This window comes from Notamacropus eugenii, chromosome 3, assembly GCF_028372415.1.
Source record: "Notamacropus eugenii isolate mMacEug1 chromosome 3, mMacEug1.pri_v2, whole genome shotgun sequence".
NCBI lineage: Eukaryota > Metazoa > Chordata > Mammalia > Diprotodontia > Macropodidae > Notamacropus > Notamacropus eugenii.
In genome coordinates this window covers 423,526,552-423,548,623 of record NC_092874.1, presented here as the reverse complement: position 1 = coordinate 423,548,623, position 22,072 = coordinate 423,526,552, and the positions used below count along the sequence as shown (strand labels likewise).

Sequence of the window (22,072 nt, the reverse complement as noted above, 5' to 3'; positions counted from 1 at the left end):
ATTAAGGGGTTCAGGTGGCAGCTCCAAGTATTCTATATAAATCCATACCCTTCAGCCATACTAGGAGACAAGAAACTTAAAGCCCTGTCTACTTGTATCCTCAGGACCCTCTACCCTGACCCTGCCTTGGGGATTGGGAGTGCTCTGTTTCCCAGGTGGCTGGGTGCTGTGTTGGGCCTTGAAGGGTTCGAAATCTAGCAGGCCTGACCCTTAGACTGACCTGGCTTGTAGTTACTCCTCACCCAGTCCTGTTACTTTCCAGGCCCCATAATTGTACCCTAGAAAGGAGGCCCAAGGGGACCCAAAGCACAGAGGCAGGGTGACCCTTCTCCGTTTTCCTCTAGCCCCAGGCAGATGAGATCAGAGGGGTTTCCAATAGGCTGGCAGAATTTTTCTGACAACTGTAGCCATGGGAGTGACTTTCTCTTCTCTGCTTGCCAAGCCATTCTGTCTCCATGACTGAGTAGCAGGGCCAGGAGTAATACAGTAAGATAAAGAGATCAAAGCAGTCAGAAAAGGGGAGATGTCCTTAGAGCTCACCAGCCCTCAGGGTAAGGCCTCATTCCCTGGACGTCATTGCGATCAAGGTCTCCCTCACTTAATGTAGTGGAAAGAGCCCTGAAGTTGGGGTCCAAAGACCTCGATTCATATCTCAGCAACGTGAGACCTGGCAAGGCAGCTATAAAATGAGGTTAGACCAAATCAGTGATGCTGTGACTCTCCTTAGTTCATTATAGAATGACCAAAAGGGAGCCCTTGGTGTCCATTCTAGTCTTTGTGCTATATGGGATTCGCTCAAGAATTTAGCTCAGTATTCTAGGCTTTTGTACCCCATACCATAAGCCTTCATAATCATGCAAGAAAGAATTCAGTATAGTAGACTGACTCTACTTTCTGGCTCAGCCTCTCTTTCCTAATATGGGCCTCAGTTTTTCCCTCTATAAAATGCATGCATTGGACCTGATATCTCCTAGGTCACTTCCCATTGGCATTTAATTTTTTCTCATCTGTCCCTCCATCTATCTCTTCACTCTGTCTTCCCTGCTGCCAGTAAGTGTGCATCCAGCAGTAACTACAAGGTGGAGAAAAACAATCTCTGACCATGAGGGGCTTGCATTCTAAAAAATGACATGCAGGGAGAAAATTGTGCTTGTAAGACATAGACAGTGTAAGTAGAAGATGAACTCAGAGGGAAGGCATTACACTAGAGAGGAGACTGTTTAGGACCCTTCAGGTGGGATGTGAGTGGAGTCTTAAAAGAAGTCAGGGAATCCAGGAGGCAGAAGGGAAGAGGGAGAGTATTCCAGCAAAAATGCAGAGTAGGGAGATGGAGTATCATGTGTGAAAAATGGCGAGAAGACCAAGGTCACCCACTAGGACAAGAACAGCCTACCTGGAATGACTCTTTCCAAAGCGCAGAATGAACATTTCTTACCCTCAGCCTAACTGCAGCGCTCAGATGTGGAGATGTTAGGATGTGAGCCCAACTGTATCCTTCCCAACCTTTCAGAAGTGGAGGCCCCTGGCTGTAGTAGAGGGGCCTTAGAGGTCAATAGTTTTCTTCAGTCTCAGAATGGTTCCCTGAAGCCATAACAGTGAGACAAAAATCAAATATCACAGTTTCCCCTCCAAGCAACTGCACTGTTCTATACCAGGACAGCCAGAGACTCTCTTGGGTCTTCAGGGCCATATTCACAATTTCAACAGCCAGTTTCATCTCCCACTTTCAAGGCAGGCTAGGGACATGCTAATGCTTAGTCATGATCAATGAAGCTACCCCTACTCCCTGAAAGTGGATGGCATTGGAAGAAACTGATTTTACCAAGCTCTGGGCCCAACAGTAGAATCCTGTCAAGGGAGCCCCTCGGAAGCTAATTGACCTGGGTCCAAGCAGTTTGGTTCTGCTGTGATTTTAGAAGCTGTCCTTTGATGGTAGTGAGCTGAGCTGTTGAATTCTCTGCTTGTTTCATTTTCCTCTTCTAGATATTAATGAGTGTGTGACAGATACACATACATGCAGCCGAGGAGAGCACTGCGTGAACACAGTGGGGTCCTTCCACTGTTACAAAGATCTCAACTGTGAGTCGGGATACGAGTTGAAAGAAGGAGAGTGTGTAGGTAAGAAGGACACCTACAATGACTTGACTGAGGATCCAAGACTCGGAAAATGGTCTTTGGTTATTTTTTTCTTGTATGCTTATTTCATTTACATTCACAGATTAACCCATTCCCATCCCTAATGCTATATTAGAAGAATAAAAAGAGTGAAGGAAATTTGTACTATGAAATGAGTTAAAACCCAGCTCCACTTGTACCAAGGAGTAACAATTAAGTTTTCACTGGAGTCTACCACCCATTGTTTGTGGTGGTGACCCTGAGTCTTTGAAGGCCATGCCAATGCAACACAAGCTCTGGCAGGTGCCACTAACCTGGGGGAACTTTGAGAGGGAACACGAAATGGGAGATAGAATTCAAGACTGAGCGTCATGAAGACTTGGGTTCAAATCCAGCCTCAGATACTTATTAGCTGTGTGACTTTGGGCAGGTCCCTTAATGTCTCTTGGCTTAGGTCCACATCTACAAAATGAACTGGATCACCTCAAGTTCTAGATTGATCATCGAGTGAACACATACTTGGTGATGGACTGTGTGGCCTAAGAACCAGCTTAATTAATTTACAAGAGTTTCATTACCCAATTGGTCATAGGGTGATGGATTTTATTTTGACCACAGAGACTCTCCAAGATCACCTACTAAAACCAAAGAGGGGTTGACATCTGGATCAATTTAATTCATTTCCATTCAGCTCGATAAGCATTTAGTAAGTATTGAATACATGCAGGCTGCTGTACTAGGCACTGGAGCTACAAAGATTTTATGTACTTATGTAGTATAGTGTTTCGCACCCCCCCACACACACACATGCTCCAGTGTAAGCTCTCTGAAAACAAGGACCATTTGATTCTTGTTTTCATATTCCTAGAACCTAATAAAGTACCTGACACAGCAGTCACTTAATAAATGATTATTTAATTGGCTGCCTCAAGGAACTTATGTTTTGCCAATGGAAAGCATTTCAACTAATGGCATTGATAACCACACTGATAAAATGGCTGGTTCTTGCAGTATTGAAAGGTTTGAACCCCTGTGCTTTCAGTGAGGAGGCAGGCGTGGTGTCCTGGAAAGAGTACTGGATAGGATGTGAGGAGACCTGGGATCCAGACCAGACTCTGGCGTGCTTTTAGATGTGGAACAAGACATTCAATTACTCTCTCTGGGCCTCAGTTTCCTCACCAATGAGGGCAGGGGGAGAGACTAGATGATCTCTGAGGTCCCTTCTAGAACTATCATTCTGTGGAATCAGTAGGACCTGACTCCATAAAAGTTGTTCTGTGAGGCGCTGACTCAGATCCTGGCTTTCGAGTTTGTCTCAAGATCCCTATGTTGCCCTTGGCTCTTTCCCTCCATTCCTCATTAGTGGTGTTGGCAAGGCAGCCTTGGAGGAGTAACCACCTATTTTCTCCCTGTCTATTGTTCACAGATATTGATGAGTGTGCCCAGGGGACCCACAGCTGTAAAGTCAACTTTGTGTGTCAGAACACCCAGGGTTCTTTCTACTGTGAATCCAAGCAGCGCTGCATGGATGGGTTTCTACAAGACCCAGAAGGCAACTGTGTGGGTAAGTGTAAGTCTCCTGGCCCCACTCCAGCATCTTTGGCCTGGGCATTCAGCCTCATTCACATTCATCGTTGGGTTCTGCACCTCATTCCCAAGCTGACTGTGGCTAAGAGCAACTTTCAGTAACACAGCAAAGTGGTAAATTGGCATCCACTTCCAATATTTCAACATCACACAACCAAGCAGTTTCCACAGACCCATCAGAGGCAGTGTGGTATAGTGAAAAGAAAATTGAACTTGAGATTTTGGTGTAAGTCTTGACTGTCACTTATTAATCGTGAGATGTTAGGGGAATCATTTGACTTCTGTGAGTTTTCAGTTTCCCATTTGTAAAATGAGAACAGTGTCTTCCCCTGCCTACCTCACCAAGGCAGGATTGTAAGGATCAGACAAAACCAATGCTATGGGGGAGTGGTAAGAGTATTTACTGGACTTTAACTTAAAAGAGTTAGTAATATATTGGAAAAAGAATTGATTATTGAGTCAGCAGACCTGGCTTCAAATTCTTCTTCTGACATTTACTACCTGAAGTCCAAGATCTCAATTTCCTCATTTTTAAAAAGAAGGCATTGTATTAGATGGCCTCTGAGGTCCCTTCTACATCTAAGTCTCTGATCCTACAACATTATAACTTGGGCTTAAGTCCGGACTCTGCCTTTTATTGGCTGTATGAACATTGGGTAAGTCACTTCACTTTCCTGAGTCTCAGTTTCCATATGTACAAAATGAGGGTTATAATACTCACACCAGTGACATCATAGGTTCAGTGTGATGCAATTTGTAACCCTTAAAACTCTCTGTAAATATGAGCTAATTTAGCTCTGAGTATATAAATCCTCCAGGAGTCTTTAAAGAGCTTTGGAAAGGTCAACTATTATTACTGTCTTCTTCTAACTCAAACCCCTTCCTTCTACCAAACATCTCGGACCTTTCCGCTACCCCCTAGATATCTGGGAGCTCACCGGGGCCTCTTACCTAGGCCTGACCTCTCAGGAAGTATCCCAGGATCCAGATATTTTCCTTCCCATACACAACCATATAAAAATTCGCCTTCCTATGTCCCATCTCAGATATTGTCTTTCCCAAGTTATAGAAATAATAACCCAATCACATGTTAATATTACACATCATCATTCTTAGGTATCACATTTTCACAAATTTTAACATGGGCCTTTGATATTACTGACTCGAGGATCACTAGTGATAAGAATTCCAGGTCTCACAGCTGGCCAGTTGGAGGAATATTATGGGACAGGGAAGTTTTATACATACATATTCTTCAAATGATGCCTTCTGACTCCTAAGTCAGCTCTTTCCCCCATGGAGATATATTTGGAAAAGATATCGAGGTAATTATAACCCCCTGAGGAGTACTATCTAAAACACTTATCGAAGAGCTGAAATACATTTTGTAATGAAGCAAAATTTCAGGTGTCCCTGGCAGTAGATGTGTTACTTATAGGCCAAGCAGCACAACTGAATGAGCCCTAGGTAGGGAATCAGCAGAGATTTGGATTCCGATCCCAATTAGTCACTTACCAGTTATGTGACCTTGGGTCACTTCTCCTCTTTGACCTTTATTTGTAAAATTCACTAGATTGAGGATTCTTTACTTTTTTGTAATATGGATTCCTCTGATACTCTAGGGAAGTCTATGGATCTCTTCCCAGAATAATATTTTTAAAAGCCACAAAATGAAATGCATAGAATTACAAAGAAAGGTAGTTATTATTGAAATACGGACTAAAGACAAAAAGACTACTATCATGGAGGATCTAACAGCAGGACTTATAATTACATTAATTTTGAGGTAGTGAGGAACATAACTGATATTTCTAGATATCTACAACTGCAATGTGATATGAAAATATTTGTGATTTTTACTGGCGATAAATTTATGAGTATTACTAATACAACTGTGGTTTGTTGCTCACATTCATAATTCAAGGAAATGTTAAATTTTAATTACAGATTAGTGAAAATGAATATGTAATATGGTCCCTATCCAAGTTCATAGACCCCCTAAAAAGGTCAGTGGACCTCAGGTTGAGAACTCCTACTCCAAACAATTTCTAAAGTCTTTTCCATGTCTGATATTTTATATTCTGAGGTCCCTTCCAGCTCAATATTTTATGTTCCAGAGTCTCTTCCAGCTTTCACATTTTGTTTCAATCCAACTCTAATTTGTTTTCTAAGGTCTCTTCCAACTCTAATATTTTGTCCTAAGGTCCCATAAAACTCTGATTTTATTCTAATATCCCATCTAGCTCTGGTATCCTATGAGTTTAGGATTGTTGGAATCAAAGCAAGACAACCAACAATGAGACTGGGTGAGATCATCTTAAGCGCTGATGCACAATACTCTGATTTTTCTTTTTCAGACATTAATGAATGCACTTCTCTTCCTGAGCCATGCAAGCCTGGATTCAATTGTATCAACACTGTTGGGTCCTACACTTGTCAGAGGAATCAGCTTCTATGTACCCGGGGATACCATTCTAGCGAAGATGGGTCCAAGTGTGTGGGTAAGAAGCAGCCTTAGGCATGTGGTCACTTACTTGTGGGCAGCAAGCATAGGAACTGTGTTTGGAGCCGGGAGAATCTTTGCCTGTGTCACATTTGGGAAGCATTTCAGGGAGTGACCTCATAGATGCCAGCTTCACAGTTCTAGGGTTGATATCCTAGTTATGTGAATGTGAAGAATGTGCCTTGTCCTGGGTTGAATGGTGTGGGCAAGAAGATCAAGAATCCTGCAGTACAGGAGAAGAGGCAGTGTGGTGTAGTGAAGAAACACGGGACACTGAGACAAAAAATAGGACTTTGCTGCCTAACTGAATGGGAGACTGAGCAAGTCATTTGCCTTCTTTAGTGTCTCCCCTTCCTTGTCTGTAAAATGAAGGGCTCATACAAAAAAATCACTAACATTCTCTTTGCCCTAAAGTTTGAGTCTGAGATTCTCGGCCACCCCAGTCCCACCAAACCAGTCATGAAGAGTATCCCAGATTAGGCAGGAGAGGGAAGGGAAGAGCAGGCATTTGAACATCTGTTCCTTAATTTGGTCAGAACAAAACCAAGCGACCCTCTCCTGATTGGTGATGGCTGCCTCTAACCTATCCCCTGGGATTTACTTTTCTAGATGTTGATGAATGTGAGACAGGTGTCCACCGCTGTGGTGAGGGACAGGTGTGCCACAACCTTCCTGGCACTTACCGCTGTGACTGCAGGATGGGCTATCAATATGATGCTTTCAGCAGATCCTGTGTTGGTACGTGAGATCCCAGAGAGTCACCACCATCCTCACCCGGACCTACTCTTCTCTAATCTCTACAATGGGTGATGAGACAGTGACTGGCTCCCTTGAGAAAATGGTATAATTACTGTGTGGTCTAGTGGAAAGAGCACTGGATTTGGAGAATGAGGGGGCTAGGTTTTAATCTTGCACTACTTCATATCTGTGTATCATCAGGAAAGTCTTTTCTCTCTGGGCCTCAGTTTCTCCATCTGCAAAATGAGGGGATTGGACTATATGCTATTGAAATTGTCTTCCAGGACCAAAAGTTATCAGTTTAAATCACCTTGGAAATTATTTCATTTGTCACAACTCATAACTGTCTCTCTCAGGAACAGTTGAGACCAACTCACCAACCTTTATCCTTTCCAGCTTTGTTGCATAGAAAAGTTGCATGGCGTAGTGGAGAGAGAGAAAGCTAGCAATTCTACATTGCTTTAAAGTTTGGAAAATGCTTTTGCAAATATGCTAGGTCATTTGAGAGCATAGGATTTGAAGTAAAGAGAGACCTGTGCTGAAATCTCCAAATCTCCCATTTCCCGATAAGAAAACTGAGACTGAGAGAAGTGAATTGCCCAAAGTCACACAGTTAGTAAGGAGCAGAACTTGTAATCTAATGGAATCTTTCTACTTTAGATTCAGTCAGTGCTCCTTCCAGTGTGCTCTACATTTCTCTGTCTCTGTCTGTCTGCCTGCTTGTCTCTCTCTGGCTCTCTTTATCTCTCTGTCTCTATCTTTCTGCCTCTCTGTCTCTGTCTCTGTCTCTCTCTCCACCTCTCTGTCTCTATGTATCTTTCTCTGTCTCTGTATGTGTCTCCCTGTCTTTCCCCTGTCACCTATCTACCCATCCATCTCTCTATTATCTATCTTCTATCTATCCATCTCTATCTATCTATCTATCTATCTGTCTGTCTGTCTATCGATTTCATTACTTTGACATAGTCAATAAAGAGCTAACTTTGAAGACCTGGGTCTCAGTTCCTATTAGCTGTGTGACTCCAGGCAAGTCACATCTTCTCAGTACTTTATAAATTGCAGAAAAATTGCCAACTTGCATTGGTAAAGTGAGTATGCTCACCCAGAATTCTGTTCCTTATACCTATGAAACTGTGGCTCCTATCCCTGATCCTCTTTCTATCTTCCCATCTGCTCTCTCTCATGTCTCCCAGTCTCACTGAGTCTTCCTGTTTTTTCTTGGCTTGGTCTACAGATGTAAATGAGTGTTGGAATTATCCAGGACGCCTGTGCCAGCAAGCCTGTGAAAACACCCCTGGTTCCTACCGCTGCTCCTGCTCCTCTGGCTTCCAGCTGGCCTTCGATGGGAAGCATTGTGAAGGTGTCTGCTAGCTCTTGTTTCTCACTCTGGTCTTTGTCCATACCTGGCCAAAGGGCATGGGGATGTGGCATCTCAATCAATCCATTAGTCTATCAAGAAGCATTCACTAAGCACTTACAGTATGCTGGTCCCTGTGCTAAGCCTTGCAGATACAAAGACAGATAAATCTAGTCCCTTTCATCAAGGAGTTCACATTACAAAGGCAATCTGCTTATTATTAGCATTGACAATAATGAGAAGAATCTGCTTATTTTCCGAGATATAGGGGTAAAACCATGTCTGTGCCTGTGTTGAGGGAGCAGAGAGTGAAAAGGATAGAACCAGACATTTCAGATATTCATTCATCGCTAGCTCCTCTCCTCTGCCAAGCAGTATAGTGCTATGATCCTGGTAAAAACCCATAACCTCCTTCCCCATTGGCTGCTCAGAAAGAATGACTGGCCAATACTTGGGACATGGTCTATTTGTACAAGAAGGGAGAAGTTGCCAGACTTAGGAATGAGTCACAAAGCTTCCTATCCATAAAATGGGTATAATAATACTCGAACTACTGTCCTCAAAGGGTCATTGTAAACAACCTTTGTGAATCTTAAAGCTAATAAAAATATACATTGTTATTAATACGTTGGTTCTCCCTTCCCATGGTGAAAGCCAGAGCTTTTTCAGAATGTGTCATAGTGACATTGGATTAGGACCTTGTCAGTCAATCAATAAGCACTTATGGCATTATCTTCTTGATGTCATGGTCCTCCAAGGAAGGACAAATCATAAGTTATTAAGTACCTACTATGTGGCAGCCAAGTACCTACTTTATTAAGTACCTGCCTTTATTAAGTACCTACTATGTGTGCTAAGCCCTGCAAAATCAAAAAGAATCAAAAGACAATGTCTGCCCTCAGCTTACAGTCTAATGGAGGAGAGAACAAGCCAACCAAATGATATAGAAAAGCTAGACAGTTTAAATAGGAAATGGGGACGACGTCCCAGAGCCTGATTTCCCTTTGCTGAGTCTATAAGCTGTGGGTCACTTGCTTTCTCCCCTCCCTGCTGCAGACGTGAATGAGTGTGAGAACAACCCCTGCAGCCAGGAATGTGCCAACGTGTACGGCTCCTACCAGTGCTACTGCCGGCAAGGCTACCAGCTTGCAGAGGATGGACACGCATGCAAAGGTGGGCCACATGTGCAGGGAGGGGCTGGGCATCAGGAGACAGGGGTCAGCACCCTATGGCCATTTGTCTCTTTTCTGTGCCTCTGTTTCTCCTTTTATCACTTTCCTCCATGTACCACATGGGGGTGGGAGTGGGGGAAGCTACCCTCTGCCAGCGTTAGGACCCCCTGCAAACTAACAGTGAGGTGTACACTTCTAAATACAATAAGACTTTATTTTAAAATGTTAAAATCATTATTCGTAGCCCAGACAAAATTGGGGCCATAGGTTGTAGATTTCTGCTTTAAACTCTTAACCTAAATCTGCCAAGTAATTCATAGCACAGTGTAAGGGAGAGCCCTGGTCTTGGAGTTACCTAGTCTGTGTTCAGATCCTGACTCTAGTTTCATTAATGGGATGATCTGTGACAAATCACTACAGGTCTGGAAAATGGGTGAGGGAGGGGAGTTGGATTAGATGGACCTCAGTTCTAAATGCTATAAAACTCATCAAGAAAACTCATAGAATTAGAAAACTGGAGGGGCTCCCTAGAGTCATCTGGTACATCCCTTTCCTTACTCACCCAACAGGTGATCATTCATCTACACACACACACACGCACACACACACACACACACACGTGCACACACACACATGTCCCTTCTATTCTTCAAGGATGTTGGAAAGATGAAATGAGATTAGAAAGTAAAGTAGTAGGGCCAGATTTCAGGTAGCTAGGTGGTGCAGTGGATAAAGTGCTGGGTCTGGTGTCAGGAGGATCTGAGTTCAAATGTAGCCTTAGATACTCACTAGCTACGTGATGTTGGGCAGGTCCCTTAACCTCAGTTTTCTTATCTGTAAGATGGGGATAATATACCTTCTTCCCAGGGTTATTATGAATATCAAATGAGATAATATTATCAATAAAGAGTTTTGCAAATCTTAAAGTCATATATAAGTACTAGTTGTTATCATTAATTATTATAAATTATTGAAAATAAACAATAAAATATTAAAATTAACAATAACTAGCTGTGGTTTTGGGCATTGGGCTCAGAGACGTATGGAATGGTATCCTGGGGTGGGGTGCTATGGTGATTCCCTGAGGGAAGATACCTCTATCAATGACTCCTCAAACTCCCTGCTGAATGTAGCTTTTACTCTTTTCCTCAGACATTGATGAATGCACCCAAAGTGCTGGCATCCTCTGTACCTTCCGTTGCCTCAATGTCCCTGGCAGTTACCAATGTGCCTGTCCTGAGCAGGGCTACACCATGATGGCCAATGGCCGGACCTGCAGAGGTAAGTAAGAGACTGGAATACTTCCCTTTCCAGGGAGAGGAGATGGGGGTCCCTAGCAGGCAGAGGGCACTTTACCAGTCCTGTTGTGAACAAAGGTAGTTCTTCATTTAATTCTTTCCCCTGTGACTCTACGTGTGCCAGTCACTGCCAGGTAAATAGGAGAAGGAAGAGGTAGAGACATGATTTTTGAAGAATGGCAAAGGGGGTGGTGTGGGCTTGGATCAAAACAGACAGCTGTGTTCATCTTTCCTATTCTGTGGAATCTGTGAGTTCTGACTCTCCTGTGCTCAGACCTGTTTGTGAATACCCTATGTGAGGGGACCTCACCAGGCTACCAACTCCAAATGATCCAGGCAGTACAAAGCTCTCCACCAAGCAACTTCCCAGAGTGAAGCTCTGGGAATATTTCAAGTGTCTGGGTTAAGTTCATTATGAACATCACTGGATTTCAATCCAAATATGCCAACGTCTCTGTTTCATCAGTGGAATTATTATATCTTCTCTCAAAGTCTTGTTAGCTGATGGGTGATTTCCACAAGTGGTCCAAAGGCTAGGGGAACACGTCTGAGGCTCAGACTCATAGAGAGAAACAGGTGTGAGTTAGATTCCTGGTGTTGTGGGTTCATTAATGTGAGTCACAGAAACCACCTCACCCCTAAAGGAATAGAGGAAGGAGTTGTGTTGGGGGAGGGGGCAAGTAATTAAACCTCTCAACCCCAGTTTCCTCTTTAATGAGGAGGTGATTTCCAAGTCTCCTTCCCAATTAAAGTTCCACAAGCCTGAGAAGAGGGAGATAATCCTAGTCCTAATTTTCTCATCTTGCTGCAGCTGCCATCCCCCTCTTCACTCCCTCTTCCTCTGTCAGGGTGCATTCTTTGCAGTACCACCTAAAGCTTTTGCCTTTGACCTTCTTAACTTCATGGGAGATGCAGAGGAAGCCTGTCAGGAATGTTGAAGGACTGGGCCTATTAGCTCAGCACTGTTGGCAGCATCCTTTCCATCACAGAGATGGATACTCCCTGTGAGCCTTTGCAAAACCTCAGAGAAGAGCCAAAGCAGCCATCTCTTGAAACCCTGCTCTACCCATGCCCTCATCTCCTCTTCTGCCTTCCCCTTATGTTACTAATGGCATTTCCAGAGAAATGAGCTCTTTCTTTCAAAGAACTAATTTCCTTCTGCTATTCCTGCTCTACCTGGGACTATAATAGTTCTGCAGTGGGAGGGAAAGAGGTCACAATAATCGCTTGGGTTGGAACTTTCCACTTGCTGAGGATGATAATGGAATTTATCTGCTACAGGTAAGTGGTCCAAGTGTCCCCCAGGTAAGCAGAGGATCAGTGTGGCCCCAGCTGTCCTTGTGTTAGCCCTTAATGGAAGGTGTTTGAGCAGGAACTGGGGCTTGAACCTAATCCTTTGATGCCCAAATCTAATCAGGTTTCTTTCCACTTGTACTGTGCTTAGCCTTGGGGGACCATGCTTGCATGACTTGTACCCAGCAAAGCCCCTTTGGATGTATAAGTCATGTAAGAATGGCCCCCAAAGCTAAGCATGGTATAAGTGGAAAGAAACCTGATTAGGCTTGGGTGTCAGAGGTTTGGGTTCAAGTCCTGCTGCCTGCCCCAAACACCTTCCATTTGCTAGCTACAACACATGAGATGATACATATTAAAGCACTATGCAAATTTCAAAGAGCCATATGGATACATGCTGGCCCTGTTGTTGTTATTCTTAGTTTATAGATGAAGAGACTGAAGCTGAGAGATGTGAGGAGACTTGGTTAAGGTCTTATTTCTGAGTCTGTTTCCTCATCTATGAAATGGGGTTGATAGTAACAATGATGCCTGACATACATATGTACTTTAAAGTTTTCGAAGTCCATTTCTTTAGCACCAGGGAGAAGGTTTTGGAGGTATTATTATAAACTTCTGCCTGAAAGCTATAAAGCCATCAAGGGTTCAGTATTCTCCTTTTAACAGATGAGGAAACAGAGGCTGAGACAAAGTAAGTGACTTACTTGTGGTCACACAGCAAATAAATGTAAGAGTGCCTCACACAATTGTTGGGTTAGAAGATGGATGTGAATGCCCTTCAGTGCTCAAGTGAACAACATAACTCAGCAGCTCTTATGTAAGCAGCAATGTGAGAACAAGATGCTCTGTGTGTCACCATATAGAACCAATTAAATGAACATTCCTTCTTTGGCCCTTCCTATCGACCCTTTGGAAGCCTATGATATGGGTCAGATCACGGAGATATGGGTAGATGGACCAACCACCTGATAAATATTAACTGATATCCATAACCATTGTCTCACACTGGGCTGGAAGCTGGATCCCAGACTGGACAGTGAAACCTTGCAAAAGTCTTTGCACTAAGTAAATCATTGCACCCTTAACTCCAGGAATAATGGGAAAGGTCGGTGTGGCCTGAGAGTAGCCAGTGTGTGTTTAAATTTATGATACTCAGCTGAAATTGAATTGCAGTCTAACAGCCTGATGGTCTATCTACAACTTGCAAATCACTCATAAAATCCAAGTGCTAAATCCTTGGTTTCTCCACCCTTGATATTGGCTTGTAAGAGTTTTCTTTAATGGTGGTATTAAAGAGTCTTGCCTTCTGTTCCCTGTGCCAAGAATGTTGAGGCTCTATTTGATTCCATGTATAGTGACAAGCAGAGTAGACAAAGTCAGGAAGACCTAAGTTTAAGGATAACCCCTGACACATACTAGCGATAATGGACAAATCCCTTACCCTCTAAACACCCCCAGGCAACTCTCTCAGGTTATGCTTTTAAGGATGAATTTCCAATCTGCAATCGTACAGGGAGCTGTGCACACTGATGAAAATATCAGATCTGGTCCAAAAGGGGAGTAGGGGAAAATTGCAGAATAACATTTTGCCTTCTTTGATGACCTCCAAAGAAAATTGGTGCATTTGTGTATCTACCTGTGTGTAATATTTTTTCTGGTCACTGCTCATGTTTGGATCTGGTCACCATTTATAGGTCTGAGCTCTCAGATGTTCTCAATTCTAATGGGCCATCCATCTTCTTCTCTTTGTGTTTTCTGGCAGACCTGGATGAATGCACTCTCGGCACTCACAACTGCTCAGCGGCGGAGACTTGTTACAACATCCAAGGGAGTTTTCGATGCCTGTTGTTTGAGTGTCCACCGAACTACAGAAAAGTCTCGGACATGTAAGTCCCCTTGCCCTCCTCCAGGGAGACTTGGAAACATACCTCCTCTCTCCATTCAGAGGAATGTGAAGCGTATCCTCTGATCCAAGTGGAAACTGTTTAATCATGCCGGCCACTCTCTAGCCACTGTTTTAAACAACGTTGGGCAAAAGGGACAATTTTTCAAAAGTGACCACTTGGTGCTGAGTTTCCTATAGGATGGGACAGGGCCTTACTATGTAAAGAGAAGGTCTATGGCTTTCTTTTCTTTCAAAAGTGCCCAGCAGTACTGCCCTAACTTTTTTCACTGTAGCTGCCATGGGACTCTCTCTACCTGGGGCCTCACTGCCAACATTGAGTCTTGTTTATCGTGTATTGTGTATTAGAGGGGATGCTATGAGAGCAGAGGTCACAAGGGATGGTTACCTAGCTGGCTCCCAGTCAAGGGCCAGAGTGGGGGACGTAGAAGGTGGAGTAAGTAAGGGTGGGATGGAAAGAAGGGATTGCCACGTATTGCTAATGTCTGCCCTGGGAGCTGGGCTTTCTGGGACAAGCCTTGGAATGAAGAAGTGGTAGGAGACCAGAGCAGCAGCTGGCGTCCATGTAGCACTGAAAGGCTCGTAAAACATTTTCCTTACGTTATCTCATTCGAACATTAAAGCAGCCTGTGAGGGAGCTGCTATTCTTCTCATCCCCATTTTATGGTGAAGAGCTGAGACTCACAGGAAAGAGGGGTAGTTGGCATCTAGGTACCTGAGTTCATCCTCCACCTGCTAGCTGGCACTTGCCCTTTGAGCTTCAGTTTCCTCATCTATAAAACGAGCATGATGAGATGATGATGATGATGATAGCGATAGCTAACATTTACATAGTACCTACTATGTGCCAGGCACTGTGTTAACTGCTTTACAAATATTATCTCATTTGTTCCTTACAATCACCCTGGAATATAGGTGCTGTTAGGCCCATTTTACAGATGAGGAAGGTCAAGTGACTTGCCCAGGTTAATGCAGCTTCATTGTTGTTCAATCATGTCTGACTCTTCTGGATACCATTTGGGGTTTCCTTGGCAAAGATATTGGAGTGGTTTGCCATGACTTCCTCCAACTCACTTTACAGATGAGGAAACTGAGTCAAACAGGGTTAAGTGACTTGCTAGTAAGTGTCTGAGACCAGATTTGAATTCAGGTCTCCCTAATTCCAGGCCCCATACTCTATCCACTGAGCCGTCTAGCTGCCTCTACCTACCTCCCTCCCAAAGTGATTAAACACTCTAGAAAGGAGACATTGTTACACAGTGAAAAGAACACTGATTCTAAAATCAAGACCACCTGGTTTAAAATCCTGGCTCTGATATGACTTTAGGTAAGTCATTTAACCTCTCCAGGTCTCAGTTTTCTCATCTATAAAACGGGAGGAACACAGACTAGATGACCTCTGAGTTCCCTCTCAGCTCCGAATCCTTGATTTAAAATGGTGTAATCCGTCCTAGCTTTGGCATTGCCATCACCCTCTTCTTCCTGCTCTTCCTCCATTTCCCACTCTGTCATTTGTAGGAGATGTGAACGGACCAGCTGCTTCAACTTCCTGGATTGCCAGAGCACCCCAGTGAGGATCACCTACTACCAGCTCAATTTCCAAACCAACATCGTGGTGCCCGCTCACATTTTCCGCATCGGCCCCTCCCCAGCCTATACTGGGGACAACATCATTTTGACCATCACAAAGGGAAATGAGGAAAATTACTTTAGCGCTCAGAAGATAAATCCCTACACGGGGGTCGTCTTCATTCAGAGGCCAGTCAAGGAACCGCAAGACTTCCTTCTAGATGTTGAAATGAAACTCTGGCGCCAGGGGACCTACACCACCTTCCTGGCCAAAATCTACATCTTCATCACGGCCCATGCTTTCTGAGGCAGGCAGGGGCGGACACTGGACCTGGCCGTGCTCTGCTCCTTAATCATTCTACCAAAGCCTAACTAGTCCTGGGGAAGCGGCTTTCACTCTATCCGGCATCTTTGTTAGTTTTCTATTGTTGCTTGAAATCGCATATTATTATTTTGTAAATTAACTTAATTTTTACTATTCGTTTCTTCTCTAATTTGTTGAGTTTTCCCCTTGAAGTTTGCTAGAGGAAAAGTCCATATCCATGAAACTCTGTTCTTCAGGAGCACCTTTAGCAGAGAAAGCAATGGACAGAAATTGATAGCAAAGAGCATCATTTTGTTGACAAACTTGGGTATGTCCAAAAGAGGGTCACAAGGGTGGTATGAGGGACATCTGGCCATTTTGTATGAGGGACATTTGAAGAACCTGGGGATGCTTAACCTAGAGAAGAGAAGGTTTAGGGCCTTTTTTTTTTTACAAGGGTTACCATGTGGGAAAGGGAGAAGTTATTCTTCACCCCTAGTAGGTGAACTGTCACCAATGGGTAGAAATTACAAGATTTCTCAGCTCAACCTGAGAAAGAACTTCCTAATGACTAGTGTTGTCCAAAAATCAATAGACTACCCAGTTAGGTGGTGAGATCCCTGTCACTATAAGTGTTCAAATACATGTGAAATGACTCATTTACTATGACTGTTATAGTGGGGTTTTGTGCTGTTAGAAGGAAGTTGGACTAGTTGGCTTCTAATTTCCCTCTTATAATTCCATATACAGAGTGAAAGAAATAGCTGATTAAATGAATTGTGATTCTGTTTATAGTCTACTCTCCAAACTAAATTGTTTTTTAAATGAGTCTTGATTACATCCTTAGTTGTTGAAACTATCTGAATTTGATAAGTATATTTTATTTTCACAAATCTTCCATTTTATACCATGGAGCCAGATTTTTATCAACACCTGAACGTATGTGTTAACTCCTCTGATCAACACCTTAAAGCCTCATTTAAATGAATGATTAGCTCTGACAACAGTGTTGTAAGCAGAAGCAAAAGCCATGAATTTTCTAAGTTCTTTATTATAGACACTTGCACACGTCACAGAATCCATTATTGGCCCAGTCCAACAAGAATATATTAAGCACTTAATATGTGCAAAGCACTGCAAGGCACTAGGAATACAAAGACCAAAAAAAAAAAATACTCAGGGAGTCTATATTCTAATGCCATATACAATCAAGACCTAAAAGAACCAGGATTTGCATAACTGGAATCAGGTAGTGTACCCAAAGTAAATGACCAGCTTCAGCCTCTCTTCCCCAGGTAGGTTTCCCTAGGACCCTGATCATGGGGAATGGTCTATAAACCTGTATTCTCTTTAGATGTTGGGCCTTGATGCTTGAGGACATAAGGATTCCAAGTCTGTCCCCACTAGGACTTTCACTGGAATTTATTACTTTAGGCCTGTCACCTAGACAGGAAGATCAATCCAGCCCCAGACTAACAGATGTCCAGTTGTATTGTCCTACATGGACTATGGCCCAAGTCCCAGGCAGCATGGTTCTGTCACCATGTATGATAGAAGACTGGAGGAGATGGGGATCATCTCCAACAAAGTTCTGGAAGATGAAGGAGGAAGAAGGAGAAGAGGGAAAAGAGGTAAGGATGATGTGTTAGAAAATGGAATAGATAGCTGGGGATATTTTGACCTCAAATTGAGATAAATGAAAATTATTTATAAAGTTGATAGATAAGTAACATGCTTTTACACACATACCTTTGTATAGATCACTATATATGCAAGTATATATTCCTCTATATATATGCATAGAAGATTAGACTTATTCTCCATGGCTCCAGGGAATAGAACTGAGATCACTAGGTAGAAGTTGGAGGGAAATGGATATCAGATCAATATAACAATGTGAAACAATGAGTTTGATCCAATTCAACATTCGTTAAGCATATATTCTATGTAAAGTTATAGGCTTATAGACTTGGGCTGGATGGGACTTTAGAGGTCATCTAGGCCCCATTTCACAAAAGAGGAACTAAGGGCCAGAAGAAAGAGTCAGCACCGCACAGAATACATGAAGTCAAGAAGACCTGGGTTCATATCCTGCCTCTGACTCAAACTAGCTGTGTGAGCAGGGGCAAATAACAGGCTCTCAATGCCCCCAGACAATCTCTGGGCTTGAGGCAAGTTGCCAGTTATAGATCTGCCTCAACCAACCAGTGAATAAGCATTGATTAAGTCCTTACTATGGTTCTAAGCAGTGTGGATAAAAACAAAGCAAAAACAGGCCCTGCCTTCAAGAAGCTCACTAATTCTAATGGGAGTAAACAATGTGTAAATAGTTAGGTACCTACAAAATAGATGGTAGCAGAGAAAGTTTCCATAATAGGAATCACCCATGCTGATGAAATCTGAGGTCAAGACAAAAACAAATGCACTGGGGCTACAAAGACAAAAGGGGAGACAGTCCCTGCACTCAAGAAAATGACATTCCATAGAGTATTTGTAACGGACATTTATTAGCTCCTAGTATGAGCAGAGTACTGTGAGAGGTACTAGGGGAATTATAAGGTCTAGACAAGCCACCATTCCTACCCCAGGGAACTTTACAGTCTACTAGAATGATTAGACACCACCACCAGCAACTCTAAGATATTATACTATGTCATTCATGCCCTAGAGGTAGAAAGCCAACAGCAAGAACAGATTTCTAACAGAACTTTGTAAAACACGGAGTGGGCTGCCTTGAGGATTTCTCCATCAAGGGAGGCCTTTAAGCAGATGCTGAGGTCTCTGGTCAGGGATGTTGCAGAGATGCTTTAGAGATATCTTCCAGCTTTCTAGTTCTATGTGTTTATATATGTTCAATATACTTACTTGCACATAAATACCTATGTGCATGTAACTAGACCTCTATACATTTAAGTTCAGTAACACTAAATGACTTATTTACATATATGCATATATATTCATACAGAATCATAGGATAATGGGAATTAGCTGGAAAAACCCTTAGAGATCTAATCTAATCCCCTTATTTCACAGAGAAGGAAACTGAGGGTCAGAGATATGAGTGTCTTGACCAAAGGCACACAGGTAGTAGAGTTGAGATTTGAAACCAGGTCTTCTAACTCTAAATCATGTATGTATACAAATACACAAACACATATACAGATATGTGAACATATACATCTATGTGTGTAAACACACATATATACATTATTATTGTATGTTGGATAGAGTTAGGAGGACCTGAATTCAAATATTTCTTCTCCTATTGACTAGTAAAATGGTATAGTTGACAGGATATCAGACTTGGAGTAAGAAAGACCTGAATTCAAGACCCTTCTTGGATGCTTACTAACCATGTGGCACGAGACAAGTCACTTCACTTCCTTGTACCCATTCCCTCCTCTATAAAATGAGGGGCTTAAAGCAGTAGTCTCTGTTTTATTTTTCCTTTCAACTCTGAATGTATGATCCTACGAAAAGTCATTGAATCTCTGTGATCCTCTGTTTCTTCATCAGTAAAAAGGGGGGGGGAGGGTAATACCCGTGGTACCTCCCTCACAGAATTGATGCGAAGCTCCAGTGATATAATGCATTTAAATCACTCTGTACAGGCAACTGATGTTTTAGAACAGCACAGTTGAAAGGATGGAGCCTCATGTTCTTGAGAAGAACCTTAGGAATTAAAATTGAAGATTTATTTCCTGGAGATTGTATACTTAGAAAGGACCTCAGAGACCATCAAATCCAGCATTGTCATTTAATAGTTGAGGAAACTGAAACTCAGGAAAGTTAGATCAAGATTGTGCAGGTAGTAAGTAGTAGAGCCTCAGTACAGAATTCTACAGGAAACTTCCCTTTGTTGTATTGTCTCAACATTTCCTCATAAACTAGACTTTTCTTTGGTTCTCTATGAAAGAAGAAAAGGAGTCACACCTTGTAGCTGAGGGGGGCCCAGGAAGGAAGACGAAGAGGCAAGCATCTGAGGCTACTATTTCAGGCCTATCAGCCACAGGCTTCCTCACTGTGCTAGGTATCCTCAGTGGCAGGGCTGGGGAAAGCTAGGTGTCAGACATGAAGTTCATTCTCACTGTCTTAAAGGGCATTGGAAGGCAATGTAATGGTGCAGATGTCTCATCAATTCTACAAGATCTTGGGTGTGAGTAGACAAGTACTGTAATTAGACACATCCGCCCATGTATCTGACCATTATCATCCATATTTGTATGGTGGAGATCACACTGTAGATAACACCTACAGGGAAAGAGAACCAGCCATCAGATGCTGCCCTCCAATGCTTCCACCACTGGTGATAAGCCGCAGGAGATGAGCCATACAATACAAATAGATACAAAAATTTCACATTTGGGTGTCTTATTTGGGGATTCCCCTGAACTGGAGCACATAAAAAATCACAATGGCTTTCCTCCTGGGCCTGAAAAAGTTATGTTCAGCCTCAGGTATGAATCCAAAGTCACTCTAACATTCTCAGAGTAGGAGTACTTCCTGGGAGTATTTTAGCATCAGATTTAAAGCTGAAAGGGAATTAAGAGGTCAAAATTTTCTAGACCAAACTTCTCACTTTACAGATCACAATTATAGCTATCATATAAATGGCTTTAAGGTTTATAAAACACATGCTGTCTCACTGAAACCTTACAACAGTTCCATGTGGTAGGTGCTGGTATTATCCCCATTTTACAGACAAGAAAACTGAGGTTGAGGGGCTAAATAGCCTGCATAGGGTCACACAATACATGTCTGAGGAAAATTTGAATTCATGTCTTCTTGACTCCAAGTCTAGAATTTTGTTCATTACCAGTCCAAAGAGGTTAATTTAATTGGTTAATAGGTTAATCGTTTCCAAGATCACCCAGATAGTAAGTGGCAAAGCTAAAATTCAAACCCAGGTCTTCTGGCTCCAAACCCAGCAGTCTTTGTATCTTGCCATGTTGCCTTCCCTAAGATCTCCAGAAATATGCAACAATTGGTGGCCACAGTGCCAGAGTTCTAAAACACGCTCTTGTTGTTTATGTACATTTGGCTGTGAAGAATCAGCTGCTTAAAGAGGCAGCCAGAGCAGTGTGAGCCAAATTCCCCTTTCTAGTTCTGGCCTTTCTTCCCTTCCTACATGGAATACCAGAGGCCCTCCTCATATCCATCTGGAATCACTGTACTTGAGAAAAATTTCCATCAGCATTATGGGATGATTGAGTGGCCTGGCCTCCAGCACTTCAGCAAATCTGCTCCACTGGAGAATCAATGGACAAGTCAGTGCTTTGTCACTTGGACACCCTGTGGTAATATGATCCTGCAGGAGTTCTGAGCCCTGCCTTGTCATCCCTCTGCTATGGGGGATGGAAAAATCAAGTGGAAGAAATGGCCTTGCAAGAAACCCCTTGGAAAAACCAAATGACTACAATTGCAGAAACTATGGGTTCTCTGATTTGGACACTGCTTTGAAGAGAGATCACCAGGACCTTGCTAAAGGGAAAGGATGTCTGCCAAAGCACCTGGGCAACTAATCTCTCTTTGGCAAAGTCTCACTTCCCAGACTCTCCTGGTTAACTAGAATAGTCTTCTTTTCAATCAACTATAACCTCTCCTTCTCAAGTGAGGATGCTTCCAGGGTCTCTTGCCCTGGGAGAGAGCTCAGACTGGTTTCATATTCTCAAGCCTGCTTTTTCCATGATATTATTAACCCAAGGGGCAATGCAACTAAGCCCCTCCCCTATCCCCTGCAAACTCCTAGAAACCTAAAGGCTTTTGTAAATCCTGTCTTGTATGTTGTTTCTCAATAAATGCTACCACCAGGGCATTCCTGAGGTTGTGGTTTTCTGTGCCATTCTGAGGTCACCCTTCTGCACCTTAAGATTTAATCATCCGACAGGCCTGGGAAGATTTGGAAGACACTGGGAACAGGGTGGGCTTAGTGTCTATACTGAGGAGGACAGAGGCAGAAAACTATCATGGGTTCTGCTTTAGAAGCCTAGAAGTTCATTGGTCCACAGATTTAGAGCTGATTGCAATGTCAGAATCTGACATTCAATATATAGAAATCCCATTTACAAACTCCCTGACAAACAGCCATTGGCCCTTTGGGGCAGCTGTAATAATGATGAGGAAACCTTTCTGTCTCCCAAGGGGAGAGGTGGACTCTCTTCAGTCCAATATGCACCCTTGGTTCTAGTTCTACCAAATAGACCGGCTCTAATGCCTTTCCAGATATGTGAAAA

At 42.9% G+C, this 22,072-nt stretch overlaps 1 protein-coding gene across 5 annotated transcripts in view; it reads left to right on the top strand.

Moving 5' to 3' along the window:
* The window catches only part of FBLN2 (fibulin 2), a 206,272-nt gene extending 184,618 nt beyond the window's left edge, over positions 1 to 21,654 (top strand). For all 5 annotated transcript variants that reach the window (XM_072598243.1, XM_072598244.1, XM_072598242.1 and 2 more), the window contains 9 exons: positions 1,984 to 2,118; positions 3,542 to 3,679; positions 6,060 to 6,203; positions 6,815 to 6,943; positions 8,178 to 8,303; positions 9,357 to 9,473; positions 10,625 to 10,753; positions 13,826 to 13,949; positions 15,485 to 21,654. In XM_072598243.1, coding sequence (XP_072454344.1) covers positions 1,984 to 2,118; positions 3,542 to 3,679; positions 6,060 to 6,203; positions 6,815 to 6,943; positions 8,178 to 8,303; positions 9,357 to 9,473; positions 10,625 to 10,753; positions 13,826 to 13,949; positions 15,485 to 15,842 — 1,400 coding nt within the window. In that variant the 3' untranslated portion in view covers positions 15,843 to 21,654. The remainder of the gene's footprint in view (positions 1 to 1,983; positions 2,119 to 3,541; positions 3,680 to 6,059; positions 6,204 to 6,814; positions 6,944 to 8,177; positions 8,304 to 9,356; positions 9,474 to 10,624; positions 10,754 to 13,825; positions 13,950 to 15,484) is intronic.
* The last annotated feature ends 418 nt before the right edge of the window (positions 21,655 to 22,072 follow it).